Raw genomic sequence first — 20882 nt, 5'->3', positions numbered from 1 at the left:
TATTTCCCCAGTGAAGTCGCCACTGTAGATATCGAGGGTCAGCACGGGTTAGGAGTCGGGCCTTTCCAATCCCTAATTATTATGGGGGTGAAGCCTATGTGCTCATCCATTCGTGGATGTTTGTCGCACAAGTTCTTCCAGAGATAACTTTTTACTAGTTTGTTAATAAGAGAGCTAGCTCCGCAAAGAAAAAGAATGAATATTTTGAAGTCGCCACCTGACTAAGGGGAGTCAGGACCCTTTTAAATAGTTTGAATTCTTTCGGGAAAACAAATTCTAGTTATGACTTACATGTTCATGGTTTGCTACCAGAGAGTCTGGGTAAGGAGATTCTAATACGGGATGGGAAGGTGTTAGGCACCCATCAACCGCCCAATCGTAGATTGGCCTCTATTAAATGATTAAATGAGAAATGTTTATAATTTATTTTACCAAAACTTACATAAGAAGGCTTGTGATATCATAATTTACTAGAAATTGAGAATAGGTTTTTAGGCGTGATCTATAGAGACATGGTTATAAGCTGGGCGAAGCTTTGACTATAGATTTATAGATCAAGAGTTTATGTCAACTCTTATTATTTTAGGTGTCTTGGGGGATTTGACCAACTCCTAAATTTATTTGAGGTTCTAGTTCGACTCCAAACTAATCACGATAGTGAAGGATTGAGGGAGATCCTAAACATGATAAAGATCATCTGACGTCCAGGTCAAGGATAGACTTAATTACGAGATTTTTAGAGCAACCCCGAGTATGATGGAAAAGAATTTATGGCCAAATCTACACATGAAAGGGTATCGCATAATACTCTAGTTTGACTATAGGCTTACATATTTAGAATTGTAGGAAATTCTTGGACTAAATTTATAATTGGTTTAACGCCAAATTTAAATCCGGTAATATACAAGAATTTGAAGACAAATCAATGTATGATATATTTTTGGTGAATACTTTAGTTTAACCATAGATCCATTATTTAGATCTAAATTAACTCCTCGTTCAAATTCGAAATTTGGATGAAATTTCGAAATTAAATAATTAACTGGCAGATTAGCTTAATAAAAATGGAGGTTAATGTATCAATTATTATTTTTGAAAATGAGTCTAATGTGGGAGGGAATTCCACTTTATACCCACATTTTGATTTATCTCACTTGGAAAATTAATAATTAAACACAATTATTGACGTAACAATAGTAGTCGCGGTGATACTACAAGATGGACGATCATCCCTTTCCCGCATGGCTACATAATTTATCAAAGGGATAAAATTGTTATACCTGAGATATGATATTGAAACTTGAAAGGATTCTTGCAGTGATTTCTCGCTCCCAATAAGTATGCAGAAAATAATTAAAGTATCAACAATTTAATGCTAATCTTTTAAAAACTTCAAGACAATACTTGATTAATTGATTACTGATGATATAACGATTGTTTTAATTAAACTAATGACTAATGCTTTAACTAAACGATACTTCAATATTTCTCAATTTGAAATTCAAATTAGTATAACTATACTCAAAGCATTAATATACAGAGTAGTTGGTGGTGAATTAAAATAATGACATCACTTTTTAATTTCATTTTTCTTTCCCTCTTCACTATTTCTTAACTTTCTTTTTATTTTATGTCAATACCTTTTTTGAGCAAATAAGAAGAACGATTTCACAATGAAGAAATTCTCCAGTAGTGTCTGTTGAATAGAAAATGTTGTCGATAATGTTTGATGATTTTTTTTTTTTGATCCAGATAAGGGTGTGTTAGCCTCCTTATATAGTAGATGAAAATGGGCGTAAGGCACCAAAGAGGAAAGAAATGGTAATGGGAAAAGTTGATGATGGAAAAAAAAAAGTTGATTGAAATTTGTCTCCCATTTCTAAAAGATTTCTTGTCTTCTTATCTATTATATAAAAGGAACTCCCCTTAGCAACAGTACCTGAAGCTGTAAAAAGTGTTTTTCCAAATTTACCCTCGATTTTATTTATTTCATTTAACCATTCAGTAAATAAAGGGGGCTAGAAAAGTAATTTACAGGAATTAAAGTCTCTTCAACAAAATCATAACCATCACAGCTAAAGACTATTTGATCAGAATCGAACAGAAATTTTTTTACTCCAAAACAAGCCTACCCAAATTAAACTTTGTTAGATCTCCTGTGTTTGCAATAATTTTTAGAAATTATTACCTAAACAAACAACCCTGTTCTCCATATTCAAAATTACAATTAAAAACAAAAACTATATCATCCTTAACGAAATTGGAAAATTATAGCTAATAGATCGTAACCTCACGAAATTGGAAACTATATCATCCTTACGGTTACCATCAATCCCATCGAATTTCATAAATAACATCAGAAAATGATGAAATTGAAATTTATCCTCACTGCAAACTAGCTAGAGTTGATTTGCTATTAATTTCTTCAATCACCATCAAACAAGGAGATATCAAACTGTATAAACTTTAACTTTACCAATTAAAAGAACAGAAGAAGAATCTGGGACTGGGAGAAGGAGAAAACCAGTTGCAAGTTGCAACGGTGGAGGGAGGAGAAGATAGGGCTTAACTTGATTGACCAAAATTCCCAATTATTTCTTCCACCTGTTCAACATGCATGTGAGGTCATGGTGTTCCTGTACATTAAGGTGTCACTTAATTAACGTGCTCCAACTTTCTAGATTTTTTTTAGCCATCGAGCACGTGCATATGCACGTGCCTAATATTCTTGTGGGTAGAAAAAGGGAATGTGGAAAAGAAATGATTTTACTTTATCTCCCTTTTTTGTTGTTCACCGGTAGTGATGCCTTTTCTTTAGGTATTGGTGAGAGAAATTTAAGGTGGGAGAAAATATGATGATTTTAATTTTCCTCCTTAGGTAATGTGTTGGTAAGTGATATGGAGTGGGGTGTTGGTGGATAATGAATGGTGTTTTTTTTTGTTGCTTTTTACCTTTTCATTATCCTGCTACGACAATATATTTATGCATCCGCATTTTTTTATCCGGTGCTGAAGCGTAAAAATAATGTTTTTACGGAGGGTGCGAAATTGGGATGTCAACTGGTATCCCAACATTTTCAATTGGTATCAGAGCAGGCAATCATGCTAAGACCTAATAAGTCTGTGTTTGAAGAAATCTGATTATTTAGACAGAGACGAAATCTGGAAAAACGTATCACCAGTTCAAAGTCATTCAGACATGATTCAAGAGTTTGGTTCACATGAGAAAACTGCAACATCATATAAATCTGCGTATAATTGGGAGACACGCCTAGAAGAACAATTGGATGAACTTTCTAAGGAAAGTGATTCTGATATTGATACACGGGTTGATAAGGAAGTCTCATAATACATTGAGTTGTTTGACCGTCTCTTAAAGGCAAAAATACCAACATCTTGTTTGACCCCGTTTTTGACTCCTCTCTGTCAAGAAAATAAGAATTTGAGAGAGATCTTTAAAGGTTATGATTGTGATTATCCCCTAATACAATCCCATCTTAAATATTGCGAAGAAGAAGTACATTCAAAGAACTCTGAATGTGAAAATCTTCGTAAAAATCTCATTATGATGGAAGAAAAACTTGCAAGGAAGGAAATAATGTTTAACTCTCAACAAATTAGTTTTAAAGGCGGAGAAAGTGTTTTTCTCACTCGAGAAAGACAGCTTGAGGTTGATTTGATAATACCAAGTTGTTGGAAAAAAACTTGAAAAAGTTCAAAGCTAATTTAAACAAATCATATTTTGTGCTCGTAGCAAGTAAAAATCATCGCGACATACGAGGATTTAGCTATAAGGAAATAAATGCTCCAAGGATTAGCAAAGAGATAAGATTTGTCAAAGCTAGTGCTTCCTCTCAACCAAAGGTTTCCACTGATAACAAAAGTGAAATACATATATCAACAATTGATGTTCGAAAGAACAAATTATATTAACCTCCAAAACAACACACGAGGACCCAGGTAATAACACTTTTCGTAAGTGCTATTATTACGGTAAAAACGGTCACATGTCGTTTTCGCATTTAAATTGCGTCTGAGATTAAAATTCCGACCTTGGTAAGGTTCCAAAACAATTGGAATTCCACCCAACCATCCTTATCAACAACAAGTCTGGAAGTCAACGAAAATATATATATATATCAGTAGTTGATGTTCGAAATAACAAATTATATCAACCTCCAAAACATCACACGAGGACCCAGGTAATGACACTTTTCATTAGTGTTATTATTGCGGTAAAACCGGTCACCTGCAAAACAAATGTCGTTTTACATCATTTAAATTGCATTTGAGATTAAAATTACAACCTTGATAAGGTTCCGAAACAATTGGAATTCCATCCAATCATCCTTATCAACAACAAGTTTGGAAATCAACGAAAATAAACACCTCACCGGCTTATACAAAACCATATATCCGAACAAATTGAGAACCTAGAACCATCACCTACAAAAATATCGAAATTCTTATATCACATAAGAGCACATCTAGAAATTATTATCCACACACTAAGACCGTATAAGCACGATTTATAAAGGGGGATACCAGTATTACTTGGGGGTGATACCATTCCATATAGGACAAACATGTATTAACAGATCCCGACCGTCGGATTGCTCAATTGGTATCACCCCGCTAATAGTGGTATCCCCTTCATAAAGCATGCATATAAGAAACGAAATTAAGAAACATAATTTTTCTGCTTATAGTAGTCATTTTTGAAATGTATTTCAAACCTAACTTATGATTTTTTTTGTTTTTACTTCTAGAAGACCAAAAAATTACTCATGAGTTAGAGCAAATCTTATGGTGGAATCCATCCATCCTCCATCTTCCACGCCACCTCATCACTTGGAATTGTGGATGGAAGTGCAAGTGTAATGGTGGAATACAAGAAATGCCAATAAGAATAGCGTAAAACGCTAATAATAATAACGCATGGAAAATGCTATTAAGAATAGCGCTTGACCCAGGTCAACGGTCAAAACGCTATTCTTAATAGCGCCAAACACAATTGTTAACAACGCTTAAATAACATTATTGTTAATAGCGCCTAACGCTATTGTTAATAGCGCTTTTTGATTCTTTTATACAGTACAACCGTCGACCCTTCTTCTTCTTCCCAGTTCATCTTACTCGAGTGAAAAAAAAGAAAAACCAAAACCTAAAAACCCCCTTGTTTAATTCTCAGAGCATGGTTCAAATCAATGAAGTAGTTTCAAAGGGTTTGTTCTTTGCGTCATAAGGAATCTAAGCATACTTCAATTTCTCAATTTGATTGAGAATCCAAAGAGAGGTTAGTTGAATTATAATTTGAGTTTATTTTATGGTCTGATGAAATGTTAGGGCTTTAGATGATATTATTGTTGATTATATGCATGATACTCCATTGTATGATGAATGATAACAATTTTGATTTTAACAATGACGAGTTTGACATGTAATTTAGGGTTTTAGATGAAGAAAATTGTGTAATTTAGGGTTTTAGATGATGAACATTGTGAAATTGCCATAAGATAATGAATTAACATGTTTTAGTTACATTATGTAAATAATTTAAGTGTACTGTGTGACTATATTGTTTTTATTTGATGATTTTGTATAGATTATGGATATGGATGTGTATATGATCTTGAGTTCAAAAGAATGGGATGAGAAACATATTTCTACAAGTATAGACCCACTTGATACACAACATGATATCACGTTTAGCAGTAATCTAGAAGATCTTGAAGATTTATATAATCGTGTGGTGGTTCATGAAAGAGCTAGTCAAGTTCTTCAAAATTCCGGGCTTGCAAGATTTTTTGAAATTAGAATTAAGAGAGTTGATCAACAACTAGCTTATGCAATCATAGAGATGTGGTGGTATAACACCAATTCGTTTCATTTCCCAAACTTTGAAATTGGTTTCACCTCTTTAGATTTTGTTCACTTAACCAGAATTCCTATTGGAAATGGTCGTAGAAGATTGGAACACGCCGTTACAAGTAGATGGAAAAGTAGAGAAAATCAACAACTAGAGGATCCTGCTTTTGATTTCCGAGTTGATTGCACCGGAAAACTTGGTCACGCTCCCCATATGAAGATGTATGCGTAATGAAATGTCTGTGTAAAGGTATAGCCGCTGATAGCACAGATGATTATGTCCGTATTGGAGCGCCAACCGTCTATATGTATGTGAAGAGGTTTACCGGGGTAATTGTTTGCCGCTTTGGTCCAAGGTACATGCGACTTCCTATAAGAGAAGACACAGAAAGACTATTGGCAGAAAATGCGGCTAGAGGGTTTCCTGGAATGCTTGGAAGTGTTGATTGTATGCATTTTCGGTGGAAGAATTTTCCAACAGCATGGGCAGGTACGTTCCGTGGGAATGAGAAAAAACCTACCATGATCTTAGAAGTCGTGGCATCATATGATCGGTGGTTTTGGCATGGTTTCTTTGGAATGCCAGGGTCGAACAACGACTTGAACGTCTTGACTCAATCTCCACTTTTTGATAAGATGGTTAATGGTTTAGCTGCTCCTTGTAATTACCGCATCAATGGCCACAAATACGACAAGGGTTACTACTTGGCAGATAATATATATCCACGATTGTCTTATATTGTGCAGTCATTCAAAATTCTTCTTCCAAATCAGCCAGCTAATACGTTGTTCAATAAATACCAACAAGCAAAGAGAAAGGATGTTGAAAGAGCTTTTGGAACTCTCCAAAACAAGTTCCAAATAACAAAAAAGCCATCATTTTACTGGGATAGGGAGCATATAAACTTTATTATCAAGGATTGTTTGATTTTGCATAACATGGTCATTGAGAATGAAAGACGTAACTTAGATTGGGATCAAGTCGTGAACGAACCAATACGACAGGTTACTGGAATACCGAGGTCATACCACGAGTTAAGGAATGATGAGGCATATCTTCAACTCCGCAATGATCTCGTTCAACACATTTGGATACGACATGGACTAGGTATCAGAGACGGTGAAATGCCACCAGAATCTCCCCCTCCGCCACCAAATGATTTTGACGGTTCAGATGGTGAACTCGATCCTACTGATGTTTACCCACCAGAACAACTTCAGTCTTTTTTTCGTAAAATTTCGAAGAACATCTTTAGTCTTTTTTCTTAAGATTTCGAATGAACTTTCAGTATATAAGCAATCCTATGATTTCTAGATTTTAAAATTAAGAAATATTAAGATTTTCATTGTATTATTTATGGTTTTCACTGTTTTCAAAAGAGAAGAAAAAAAAACTAAGTATGAATTTTCAAAAGAGAAGAAAAAAAAAAACTAAGTATGGAACTTGGGGAATTGGCTTAGGTTCTGGATGTTTTTCAAGAAAAGCGCTAATAAGAAGAGTGTTTGACGCTATTAAGAATAGCGTCGAACGCTATTAAGAATTGCGTTTCATTTCTAACCATTAGATCTTTTACGGCTCCTTCTAATCAACGACTCACAAAAAAAAAACGCTATTAACAATAGCGTTTCAACGGCTATTTTTTTGAATTCGAAATTCTCCCTATAAATTGATCACTTCTCATCTGAGACCAAAACATTTCAATCTCTAGATTTTTTTCTCCATCTTCTTAAAATTCATTGCAATTCAGACTTTTTTTTTTAACCATGGAAAAATATGCTACACCCGAAGATGTTGCAATCACCAAAGCTTGGATAAGCATTACACTTGATGGTGTTGCCGGAGTTGATCAAAAATCATACCAGTTTTGGGAGCGGGTATTCAATACGTATGTAAGCAGCTTTGGGAATAAGTATGATAGGACTGTTCATAATTTGCAAAATAGATTTGGTACTTTGATAAAATATGTCAAAAAGTGGGTTTGTATCTTAAGAAATTTTCATAGAAACAATGCAAGCGGATGCGGAATTGATGATCTTGTAAGTTTTATTAAGATTTCTTAATGTATATCGTTTTATTTTATTGAAGGATTTCTAACTTGGGTTTTTGTTTGTTTTTTGTAGGAGAGTGAAGCTAGATTGGAATATAGTAAGGTTAGCAAGGGAAAACCTTTTAGAAATGAAGAGGTGTACCGACTTTTCAAAGCCCATGTTCCCGGATTCAATCCCGAAGAATTTGATCCTACCCAAAATGAGGAAGATGAATCGGAGGCTCCTAGTGTTAATGCTTCCACAAGTAATGTTCCGTCAAGAAGAAACCCAAGATGGTATGAAGAGGATGGCCCTTGTCGACCAACGGGAAAAGGGGCTCAACAAAGGGAAGCTTCGGAGCTATCGGCCATCAACGACGAAACCGACCGTATTTTGAAACATTTTAGTGAAGAGAATGCAAAGAAGATGGAAAGATTGGATGGACAAGAATAATATTTATTAACTATTGCAGAGACACACAAGAAATCCGTGGATTTAGCTTTGGAGAAACATGAACTCGAAGTGTTGGATGTGGAGGTTGAGACCTTGCCGGAATGGAAGCATCAATTTATGTTGGATAAACAAAATAAGATTTTGGAAAAACATGGTTATCCTCCTAGAACACTTGGTGCAAACTATGGTTATCCTAGCACTAGCAATGTTCGTCATTTCAATATATGAAACCATGTAGCTTATGGAACTATTTAGCTTCAATTATGTTTTTATCTTTTTTTTTTTTTCAATTTGATGTAGTGGAATCAATGTAGTTGAAGTATTTTTAGTATCAATCAAGTTTCAATTTCATTCAATTTTATCTTCTTTTTGATTTGATTCAATATATGAAACCAAAAAACTAGTTTGTTCAAGAGGAAAAAATGAGAGACTAGAAAAAAAAACTAAGTATAGGATAGGAGAAGTCGAGTGGCTTCTGGATGTTTTTTGTGATTAGCGCAACTAAGATTGGCGTTTGGCGCAAATAAGAATGGCGCTTAACGCTATTCTCAATTGCGTTTTATTCTGCACCATTGGATTCTCAACGGCTCCTTCTAATCAACGACTCATAATAAACGCGATTAAGAATGTCGCTTAACGCTATTCTCAATAGCGTTTCAACGGTCAGATTTTCAAAATTAAAATTTATCTATAAATTGGCATCTTCAACACAAATCAAACCATCCCAAAATCTCAAGATTTTCTTTGCTTCATATCTCTCCTGATTTTATATTTTTAATTCCAAACCTTCTTTCAATCAAGTGCAGGTATGGCATACACTAAAAATGAAGATGTTGCAATCACCAAAGCTTGGATGAGAATTAGTCTCCAACCGATTGTTGGACAAAATCAAGGAGTCAACAACTATTGGGAAAGGGTGCTTCAAGCCTTTGTAGAAGAAGCGGGTAGTAATGAAAACAGAAAAACAAGACAAAGTATTCAAAATAGGTGGTCGGTGATAAAAAAGCAAACCAAAGTTTACATGGGTATCATACATTCAATTTATGCAAATATGCCTGGAGGAGGATGGACGTTAGAAGAAGTTGTAAGTATTATTCAATGGAACCTCTTATTTTCAATTATCCACGGATAATTGAAAATAATATTTTAAGTCATTAATTTTCTAAATGAGAGATTATGTTTTTTTTATTTTGTAGGAGGCACATGCTAAAACTCTATATTCTCAACAAAACAACAAAGATTTTGCATATGATCATGTGTACCAAATTCTTAAGAACCATCCCGCTCTCGGAAATTAAATATCGTGATCTTACCGATGATGAAGCGAACTTTGAGAAATGATGAAACTTGACAATGAAAATCAGATCATGTTAAATACTAAATATTAGTTATTTCAATCCATGTAACGTCGCTTTTAATTTTTTTAATCCATGTAACTCAATCTATGAAATGAAAATTAGCTAATTTAAATCATGTTTTAATTTCAAATTTATAAATTTTGTTTTGTATTTTTAAAGATTTTTTATTTTCAACTTATAGGTAAAGAAACAGGAGTGATGTGAGAAGAGTATAGGAAAACTAAATAACACGAAACACTATTGTTAATAGCGCACAACGCTATTGTGAATAACGCTTAACGCTATTGTGAATAGCGCTTAACGCTATTGTTAATGGCGTTAAGAAAACGCTGTTGTTAATAGCGCTAAACACCATTCTTTTTAGCGCTTGACTTACCCTATTTTGATTAGCGTTCAACGCTATTCATATTAGCGTTTCTTGTCCTCTACTGCGCCAATCTTATTGGCGTTCAGCGCTATTCTTATTGGTGTTTGGATGGATTCCACGGACCCTTCCACCAAACCATGAAATTTTGCTTGGATTTTCTGTGGAAAACCCAATTTGAAAGCCATTAGACTTGACATTCCATGAATTTTCCACATTATAGAATAGGTTGGATTCCACCGTAAGACTTGCTCTTATGAAGGTGTATCCGACCGCATTCTTAGCTATTACGGAATGCAATTACAAAAATACCCTCTTTGGCGGGAGCGAGGCACTCTTGTTAAAATGTTAAAACCTTGTAAAGGTTTTTTCATTTTCTAGGGTTGGTCGGAAACCAACGTTTCTCTGGATTCAAGGTTTTCCCATCTTCACTCTCAAAAGGTGAATCATTGGTTGAAATTCGATGCCAATCTACAAAATCAGGGGAATCAATGTCGATTTCCCTTTCGAGGCATACGATTGTCAAATTGTTTACATGGAAAAAGTCATTGAATCTTTACAAACTGTAAGTTCTTCAAACTAAACCCTAATTGTGTTTTCAGCAGATCGAAATTTTATTTCATTTTTGGTGATAAGAATTGATTTTTATTGTGTTTTTTTTTTTATGTGTAGAAATCTAATGCATTATTGGAGAGTCCAACTGGTACAGGGAAAACATTATGTCTTCTTTGTGCAACATTAGCATGGAGAAAAAGCTTAGGTGCCTTCTCTCATGGAGTTTCTGCATTTAAGGGTAAAGGAAATAAAGATGATGGACCAAGTTCACAATCTGAAAAGAAACAGACTGGTTTACCCACTATAGTGTACACTTCAAGAACTCATAGCCAGCTCCAGCAAGTTATTCAAGAATTGAAAAGAACTAATTACAGGTTAGATATATGATTTTATAAAATTGAACTCATAATTTAACTTGCATTGTTTATGGTTATTGTTGTATGTGAATGAGTTTGATATCACCATGTATTCTTCAAAAATGGTATTCTTACATGACGAATCAAACCTCCAAAATGTTGGTTCGACAAGTTGGGGCGTGGTTTGCAAAGTCAAATCTTCAATCAAAATAGGTTTCACACTTTTCCCAATACTAAAATCTTAAATAAAGAAGAACATGAAAAAAGTCGTGCGACTTTTTTTTTTCCAATTAGCAGTACAGCCCCGTCAGAAATGTGAAGTTTCCCACACGAGTAATAGTAATATACTGATATATCATCATTTGTATATTCAGCCATAGTTGCTCTCATTGAAAACCCTTTGTGTAAGAACATAGTTATGGGGCTACATGTCCCCAACGAAAGCAGAATTTATCAACTTCAGTAATGCTGATATATTTTCATTTGGAACTTTTGCCTTAGTTGCTGTCACTGAAAACCCTATGTGTAACAACATAGTATTGTGTTGCTTGTCTAGAGTGACTCAATGGTTTAGTCACTTTTGGTGGTATGCGGTCTGAAGCATTAGCTTAAGAGGTCAGCTGTGATGACTATAGGCTCAAACCTTCTTACCAAAGGCTCGCTAAACCAAGGAAATAGGGCTGATACCAGCAGGAAGGTTTGCATAACCTTGATTTATTGTAAGATTTTGAACATGCCAAGCTTAATTATTTGTGCCCATATTATTTAAAAAACTTATTTCATTTTCTTGCAGTTATTCTTTTCTTCCCGACGACAACTCAAATTATTTGTCCCAGTACCTTTAACTGCTGCATTATTCTGGTGTCTTGTTTGTTTTGATGCTTTATCTTTGCCTGCATGAAATCCGAATATTTTAACTCCTAAATGTTAGAGAACCTGCAGGCCCAAAATGACTGTGCTAGGTTCGCGGGAGCAGTTGTGCATTCACGATGATGTACAAATGCTTCAAGGGAAAGCTCAAACAAATGCTTGTCATTTCATTTGTAAAAAACGCGAGTGCAAACATCAAAGACAAGTTCCAGGTTTGGGATTTTACCTCGTTTAGATGACTTTTTTTTTTCCGACTAACTCTTTCCATTAGTTGAAAGCTTCTTTGACTTAACTTGAATTTTGATGTTTTGGATCTATTCCACTTTTAATGCTATTTTTCTTTTTCTTTTTCAGTTTTATGTTACATGTAATCATTCATCTTTTTTTTATTAGACTATTTAAAGGGTAATCCTTATCTTGGAGATGAACCTGTTGATATAGAGGACCTGGTCAACATTGGAAGAAGTCACGGAGCGTATGTTATCACTCTCTGACATCTTTGTTTTAACAGAGCTATTACTAATAGGTTTATTATTAAAATGCTACAAATACATATTCTTGGTTGATATTATTTGTTTTCTTTCACTGAAGTATGGAATCTTAAACCACTTCACAGGTGCCCTTATTACGTATCTCGAGAGCTCCACAAGGTTGTCGATATTGTATTTGCTCCGTATAACTATCTCATCGACCATGGTAACCGCGGATCTCTTGCAATTGACTTTCAGAATAGTGTACTTATATTCGATGAAGCCCACAACTTGGTAAGACCGCTCATGATTTTTTCTCTGTGATAATAGGATTTACTCTATTTTTTTCTTCTCTTCTACATAAGTACTCTAGTAATACCAATTATCTCTACAATAAAAACAAAAAGGAAGGAAAGATAATTGTAGGAGGCCTGTGCTGTTGTTCACATGTCCTGCACTCGACCTTACTCCTCATGTTAGGTTTTATACCAAAGAAGTGTCCACTCACAGATGGATTACATGGTCTTTTTTTTTGCTTACTCATTTTATAGTTCAAGAAAAGACCTATTGCAATGATTCTTATAACCATTAACTCCAACATATGGGCATCCCATGGAGATGATCCAACAGATACTGTTGATCTAGGTGATAAGGAAATTTTCCTGATAAAGAAACCCCTTTGCATCGTCTCCACACAATCGCATCAGCAGAGTGTAAGCAGGGTGAAAAAGCACCACACACAAAACCAATTCAACCAACAAAAGGAAAACAGAAAACATTTTATCTAATTCTTCTTGTACCAAATAAACTGAGCTGAGCACACACCCTGAACTCAATAAATGTAATGAATTGTCAGAGTAAGTATAGAACAGAAAAGGGCATGCAAAACCTGAGCCAAAATGATCCTATTATAAATTGTATCATGCAAGCATGTCATTTTGATTACAGTCTTTGATTTTGCCTTCTTGTTTATTTCATGATATGCAGGTGCTTCTAATGTATGTAGTATATTATCTTTTGGACTGCAGGAAGGCATTTGTGCAGATGCAGCCTCCTTTGACCTGCCATCTGGGCTGCTTACTGCTTGCATATCTGAAGCAAAAAAGTGTATTGACCTTGCGGTTGCAAGGAGGGCAATTGAACAATCAAATGAAAAATCTCTGAATCCAGATAACTTTGCTATTCTTAAAGGTAAATGAGTAGGCAGTTTAAATTTTGATGAATTGATGGGCCTGATTTCTATCTGCATGTGGTGCAAGTGTTCAATTTCCTTATTTGCTTGTTAGTTCTAGAGGTTCCTGTTATTAAAGTCTGGCAGTCTGTTTTCGTTTGTGATTCTGCTTAAGTAAAAGGTCTTATCAAGTTCCCAGCCGAGCTCGACTTCCTTAAGTAATTCAGTGAGGATTTTGAGCTCACCTCCGCCAGGCCTCTCTCTCCTTTTATTTTTGCTGCTTCCTTTTCAATGTTGTAAATGGAAAACCTATTTGAAGCTTCTCTAACTATTTGCATCACGTGCTGTAGTCATTCTATTAGGTGTAGATATACTTCTTTAATGCAGTATGAAATCCCAGTTATAAATATCCAATATTCTGAGTTTTCCCGCTTTTGATATTTCCAAAGACTGAAAATAGTATGCCAATGAGTTTAACGATCAGGTATCTATAAATCAGGAAAGAACTGAGAAGTTACAGTGGGAATCATACTGCTTCTAACAATTTTAAACTCAATTTTTTTAAAAAAAATATTGTTTGCAAGTTGCAACATTTTTCTTTAGACCAGTCGGTGCTGTTGGTCATTTTTCTTCAAAGTTATTTGGTATAAGGATTTATTTATTCTTTCTTAATACTTTGTTGCCAACGTGTTATCGTGTTTATTTTTATATTTCATCTATTTTACTTTTACATTTCAATGCTGACAGCTCTCTTACTGAAGCTGGAGAAGCGGATAGCTGAAGTTTCTATTGATTCCAAAGAATTGGGTTTTACTCGACCAGGGCCTTACATATATGAGTTACTTGCTAAACTAAACATCACACACGAAACATCAAATATGCTAATCGATATAATTGAGAACGCTTCTTTGCTTCTTGAGGATGGTAAGCTGAATTAGGTTTCTGTCTTGAGCTTTGCTACCTATATGGTGCAGTGTTAAATACTCTCTTAGACATTTCAGACGGCAAATTTATTTATTTAGTTTTGTTTAATCAAATTTAGCTGAAAGTGCAACTGAAAGTGGATCAAACACCAACAAGCAAAAGAGCACCACAGCATGCCGGCTGGAAAGTATGAGTGACATTCTTAAGACAATCTTCAATAATGGTGAAATGGCTCATTCAAAATCCTACCGTGTAAGTTGGTGTCTTATGTGATCCTGTAGGATATGGATTATTGCCATTTTCTTACATACCTCATAGTATTGGTGTTGCTGTGTCACTAAGGTCCTTAAGTAACTTAGTAACATAGCCGCAACTTGAAAGAATTCCTTCTTCCAAGCTGGGTAATATCCATGTAGCTTATCTTTGCTTAAAATCACATCACTTTTACTTCCAAACCGATCAAAAGTTGGGAGGTTATGGCCATCCAGTTTTATCGAGAATTAGAAACTTACTATTACTGGAGCTGCAATTATTCAACTGTTACTTCATTTGTCTTTCCTATTTTTTTCAAGGACGATCTCTGTGGTCACAACTCCATGTCGATTATCTTCCTGTGGTTCCCTTACGTGGGCACAACTGGATGTATGACTCTTACTTTCTTTGTTTCTTGTTGAATGAAGGTTCACGTGCAAGAAGTTGAAGCCTATGGCTCAGAATCCTTTAAAGGTATAATGCAAACAAATTTTTTGAAGATCAAGAATCAGTGTATATAGTATGTGCTTGATCCATATTTCTCCTTTCGGGTTTTATTATTGCTTTTGATCTTTGTCAACCAGTGGCGAAACGAGGATTCAATATTGGGGAGGGCTAAATATATATATATTTTTTTAGCAAATCAAATGTGTAGATTTTTTTTTTTAAATGCATGCAAACTCGATGATTTTTGGTTCATGTACTACTTTTGGGTATTTATTTTCTACTACATATGTATAGAGCTAGAGATGTGATGCAAATACTAGGACTTGGGTGGGTACAACCATGCAAATACTAAGACTTGGGTGAGCTAAACTATGCAAATACAAATAATTCGGCGGACTAAACTTAAATATTGTGTAGGAGTAACCATAAAGCATGAGATGAGCAAAGGGATGATTACTAATTTTAAAATTTTTTGTGGGCTAGAGCCAGGTCTAGCCCACCCTTGGTTCCGCCACTGTTGTCAACTGATTACTAAGTTATAACATAGTACCGTGTTAATCACTTTATCTTGGTTGTGGTGCAACAACATAAGTGCGATGATGCTCAGTCACATACATTAGATGCGATAGTGAAAGTGGTTCTGTTGATGACTGAATATAAAATTCCTTGCAGAATGCATCTGTTGAACATATTCATTCGCAAGCACTCACATAAATCATGACGTTGGCACATGTAACACTATCAGAATTGTTAAGATTGTTCGACCTGTATTATAATTTATCCCTTTAATTTCTGTGTTGAACCAAAAAGAAAAAAGGAAAAAGAAAAAAAAAAAACGAAAGTGAAGATTCAACCGTCCACAGATCCATTTATAGTTTGTAATGTACTTGGTGCTGTTTTAGCCAAAAAGACATCAAAAACGCTCAGCTGGTGGTGCTTCAATCCTGGGATCACAATGGTTGAATTCTCCAAGTTGGGTGTTGGTTCTATCATTTTAACATCTGGCACATTATCTCCGTTGGACTCGTTCGCACAGGAACTGAAGTTGTAAGTCTGTTTTATAGTTGTACAGTTTATTCTGTCCGTAACAATTCTTGTTCGATTCCTCGTACTCAAAAGTGTTTCTTGATTGCATTTGTAGAGAATTTCCTATCCGGTTAGAGAATCCTCATGTTATTTCTGCATACCAAATTTGGGCTGGAGTTGTATCCAGTGGTCCATCTGCTCGCTCTTTTAATTCTTCTTATCGGAATCGAGACTCCATAGAATATAAGCAAGAACTTGGGAATGCTATTGGTATTTACAAGACAACAAGATCCCTAAACTGAGTTTGTCTTTTTGTCATAGGTTTAAAAAGCTAATACCTTTTTTGTGACTTTCCATGCTCTGCAGCAAATTTTGCTCGGATTGTACCTGATGGGCTTCTTGTTTTCTTCCCATCCTACTACTTATTGGACCAGTGCATTGGTTGCTGGAAGGATTTGGTATTAAATTAATCAAGCTCTTCAACTGTTTGAGTTATTAATCGTGGCTATCATTGAGAAACCAAAATGATAATGAAATATTTAGGGTCATGCAGGCTCCACAAACTCGACCACTATCTGGGAAAGGATATGCAAAAATAAGCAGCCTGTGGTGGAACCCAGGCAATCTTCACTGTTCTCTTCCGCTATTGAGGTTAAAGAAGAACGATAAAAAGAAACGAAAGATCAAATTTTGTTATTTATATACATTTTCTTTGATACAAGATTCTTCTATTATCCTCTGTAAATAAAAATCATCTACTCATTCGGTGGGTGATGGTTCATTTGCAGGACTATGTTACTAAGTTAAAAGACTCCTCTACTTCTGGTGCAATCTTTTTTGCTGTTTGCCGTGGCAAGGTATGTTTTTATGTTCAACATTTTAGTACTCACCCACATTATCTTATTGAAGGATTGCAACTTAATTTTTTGATTGATTATGTCAGTCCTCTTATACATGATTCTAACTGTTTGTACTTTCTTTTTTTCTTATGTCAGTCCTCTTTTACATGGTTCTAACTGTTGTATTTTGTTTTTATTCAATGTAATTGGCCTGTTAGGTGAGCGAGGGATTAGATTTTGCCGACCATGCTGGGAGAGCTGTCATAATCATTGGTATGCCATTTGCCATGAGGAATGAGCCTAAGGTATTGTCAAAACTTGCATCAGTTCCCCGCTTAATAAACCTCCTATGTCATTTGGCACACTAAGTAGTATTTTAGATGTGTTCTGAAATTTGTTTTAGGGATCAATATGTTCTTGAGCTGCCTTCTTGATACAGTCGTGACTGTCCACTCATACGCAATGTTTGGGAAGATTATTTCTGTTCAAAAAATTTATCTAATCTTAGAGCCGATGAGATTCATTCCTGCCTGTCAGAATTCGATCTGTATCTGTCAGTTTAACCCTCCATCCCCATGTGTAGCTTCTAATTTGTATATTGTTTTAGGCTTTTGGCTTGTTTGGTTTCTGACTACTCTTCAAGTCTTCCTTTTGTTTCGTGGTGGTTTTAATTTGCTAAACCTGACAAGAGATTGAAGTTTCAGGAGATAACCATACATCTGAGAAATGTGGTCATGACAGGTTTATCAATATTTTTACGCAGTAAACCTGTGTTATTGACTTTAAGTTTGTAAGGTGAATTATCCATAGTGTATGCATATTGGCGTTCTGAGGATCCCATAGACTTTTTGCTCATGGGTTCTGCAATTACAAACTTGGGTTATGGTGTATCCGCTGTTTGGTGAATGTTTGTTTTATATTCATTCTGTGACACTGAACCAGGCACTGTCTTTATTTGGATATTCTGTTTTCTTCAATAAAAATTGTGTTATCTCATATTACCTCTTCATGTGCATGAGGTCATGCTTTAATGGATTTCTTAACCTGATTTTTGTATGGCAGGTTCGTCTTAAACGTGAATACATGGATCAACAAGCTTTGTCACACAAGAATGGACAAAAGGTGAAAACAATCTTCTTATTGGTTATAGTGAATCTAGCTAGTCCTATTCTTTAATGGTTAAAGCTGCAGGGTTTGACTGGAGAGGAGTGGTACAGCCAGCAAGCATCAAGGGCTGTCAATCAGGCTGTAGGCCGTGTCATCCGTCATCGCGATGACTATGGAGCAATAATATTCTGTGACGAAAGGTTCAGTTTTACACTAATCTCTGGCTGAAATTTAAGGCAAATCCCCTTCCATATTTGTTTTTGACTAGAGACGTTAATCAAATTTAGAAAAGAACAAGAAAGCAGGATGTAGCCCAAACCCTTTCTACAAAGCTAAGGAAATCCCAAGAAAAACCATATACGATCTTAAGTAAGGGATCCCCCGTGGTATGGATAAAACTACGCCAACAATCTCCCCAGGAAGGTTAGAAAAATAATTATTACTCTCAACCGGGACGATAAACCAGTATAAGCTATGAATCCCTCTGTTAGACTCAACCCACAAGTAGTGCGACAAATATAAACCAGAGGACGTCCTTTAGCATACTTATAGTCTTGGATTGTAGGACATTTAAGTAAATATATCTTATCTATATTTTGTTTGTGATTCGCATTCTAAACCTCTAATTGCTGAGTTTAGCGTAGTTTATCTGCATGTATGAGCAATTATTCCCATTTCGCCGTATTCTGAAAAAAAGTAGCAGTTATGCTATGGTGCATTAGGAAGTTAAAGGCGTCAAACAAATTTTGGTGATGGATCTCAGTGTTTCTTTAATTGCCACATTGTCCCAACTCATATGTTCCAATTTTGATGTTTGTTTCGCATAGGTATTAGTTTTAAGTCCCTTTTAAATTAGATCTGTTAACTTCCCTTTTGCTAGTATTATGGCTTATTGCTCGTATCCTAAAAGGAAACCTAAATTGACACATGTGTATCAACCAGACTGAGGATCTCTTTCATGTTAGTGTATCAATCCAAAATTCACAGGATTAAGAAGATTGCTATGTTTTAAACTTTCATCTGATAAACTCATTTCTGTTGTGTCCACAGGTTTGCATATCCAAATAATCAGAAGCAAATGTCGCTTTGGATGCAACCTCATATTAAGGTGTGTTCACAGGATTTGTTTTAAACAATTTGGTTCACATATCCTTATCTCTAAACTTAGCTGCTGTTTTGACAGTGCTACTCTAAATTTGGGGAAGCAGTCTTCACATTGACTCGTTTTTTCCGAGATATAAAGATATCTCTAATCCTATGAAGCCAAAGTCAACACAGAACATACAAAAGCGTAAGTCCAATGTATCCAAGGCCCCTTTTTTGTGTTCTATTTGTAATTCCATATTCTGTTTTGCATGTTCTTTTACTCTAGTTGCTTAAAAAGGATACTGGTTTGTCACAAAGACATCATTTGATTTGTGCATGCCTGCACGGGATTGAGTTTCTAGTATGGTATTCTGAAATCTAGAGCAACCCAAAAAAACTGATGCATGCATCCGTAGTACAATATAATAGTAAATCAGTATATAGTTGCACAAAAAAATAAGTTCTACTTTTGTCAAATCACTTTCTTTCACCAAATAGAAACAGCATTTGATAATTTATAAAATAAATGGCATGTCGACAATCCTTAGTCCCCTGCGAATCAATCTTGTGTAAATACCAAATTGATTTTCGACAACTCTGTTCAGGAACAATTTTTTGTATGAGTATGATATTCTACTAATGGATGACATGCGTGGTTCAAATTTCTTATCTTTCCCAATGTCTTCTTTTAGTTAACTACTCATCAGAATTATATTGCCTTGGTTTTTAACGGCAGTCTCAAAATTACTGGATATTGTCTAAGAATCTTTTAGTTGAATTTTCAGTTTTCGTTGTTTATTAATTTCATAATTTTCCCGCGAAGAATGGAAAAAAACTATCCCTCGATCAGGCTTTGGAGATTTTTTTTTCGAAACAAAATTATTTAAACGGCAGATAAATCTGTGCTCAACAAAAACATTTATCCTTTTTGTTGTTTAATTTTTCTAAGCAGGCTCTCATGCAACAAGTTTAATTCTTCTAAGCAGGCTCTCATGCAACAAACGCAATGCTGAATGAACGGATGCAAGAACCCATAGAGAAGGATAGTTTATCGGCACCGCAGTCATCAAATCTGGTCCATGGTATGCATTACATTCCTTGCTTTTAACATTTAGATGCAATCACTGTTGGGAAACCTGATCTTGTCTATGTATTTTAAAAATTTACACCTGGTTTAAGGGTTTGATTGTACATCAAACTGAAAACTGTAGAATCATTCTGTGTGTAGTCTATACCATGGTAAACAAATAATATTGGCAACCAATCTATCTAATAGATTCATCCGTTTTCAAAGTGCAAACAGATTTCAGCCTTTCATAATGTTTATCATCCACGAAGTCATAAGGTTTAAGGCATATGTTAGCGAGACGTGGTATTGTAATTGCAACTCAATCTAACGTGTATATTGCTAATTGTGAAGTTTCTTATCTAGGTAACAGTGGTGGGGTTAAGGTCAACGAGTCTCTGGACATGTTTTCCACAATGAAAACTCAAAGGCGTTCGGTAATTTCTAAACGCTGTTGATTTGCAAGCTAATGTTTTACTGTATGATTATTTTCTGTGATGCGAATAGTTTGTTAAAACAGCAGTTTCTTACAATAATGACTTTCTGTCTACAGGCTACTTCGACAGAAAATAATGGCTCCGAAGGTTTATTATCTTCTGTTCTTGCAGCCAGTAGAAGCAACATTAGTAACCATATGGAAAG

At 35.2% G+C, this 20882-nt stretch overlaps 2 protein-coding genes across 2 annotated transcripts; both read left to right on the top strand.

Annotated features, from left to right (window-relative positions):
* Positions 1-6099: 6099 nt before the first annotated feature.
* LOC113351571 (putative nuclease HARBI1) lies at positions 6100-7137 on the top strand. Its single transcript, XM_026595529.1, has one exon. It carries the CDS (start codon positions 6100-6102, stop codon positions 7135-7137), a length of 1038 nt encoding a protein of 345 aa, XP_026451314.1.
* Positions 7138-10465: 3328 nt separating this feature from the next.
* Positions 10466-20644, top strand: LOC113348314 (regulator of telomere elongation helicase 1 homolog). Its single transcript, XM_026592029.1, has 21 exons — positions 10466-10636; positions 10744-11000; positions 11925-12064; positions 12246-12327; positions 12469-12616; positions 13351-13513; positions 14241-14417; positions 14536-14669; positions 15098-15143; positions 16019-16163; positions 16258-16412; positions 16509-16600; positions 16686-16793; positions 16931-16999; positions 17200-17286; positions 18044-18103; positions 18173-18288; positions 19139-19196; positions 19272-19379; positions 20161-20256; positions 20607-20644. Exons 1-19 carry the CDS (start codon positions 10535-10537, stop codon positions 19347-19349), a joined length of 2217 nt encoding a protein of 738 aa, XP_026447814.1. The 5' UTR covers positions 10466-10534; the 3' UTR covers positions 19350-19379; positions 20161-20256; positions 20607-20644.
* Positions 20645-20882: the final 238 nt, after the last annotated feature.

This window comes from Papaver somniferum, chromosome 2, assembly GCF_003573695.1.
Source record: "Papaver somniferum cultivar HN1 chromosome 2, ASM357369v1, whole genome shotgun sequence".
Taxonomy (NCBI): Eukaryota; Viridiplantae; Streptophyta; class Magnoliopsida; order Ranunculales; family Papaveraceae; genus Papaver; species Papaver somniferum.
Note: the sequence above shows the minus strand (reverse complement) of the source record. Positions and strands in the feature narration are given on the sequence as shown.

Excerpts from the sequence above, each read along its gene's own strand:
- LOC113351571 (XM_026595529.1), top strand. The coding sequence starts at position 6,100 with ATGAAATGTCTGTGTAAAGGTATAGCCGCTGATAGCACAGATGATTAT.
- LOC113348314 (XM_026592029.1), top strand. The coding sequence starts at position 10,535 with ATGCCAATCTACAAAATCAGGGGAATCAATGTCGATTTCCCTTTCGAG. Across the intron at positions 12,328-12,468 it reads ATTGGAAGAAGTCACGGAGC|GTGCCCTTATTACGTATCTC; the intron begins GTATGTTATCAC and ends ACCACTTCACAG. Across the intron at positions 16,601-16,685 it reads TTGGTTGCTGGAAGGATTTG|GGTCATGCAGGCTCCACAAA; the intron begins GTATTAAATTAA and ends TGAAATATTTAG.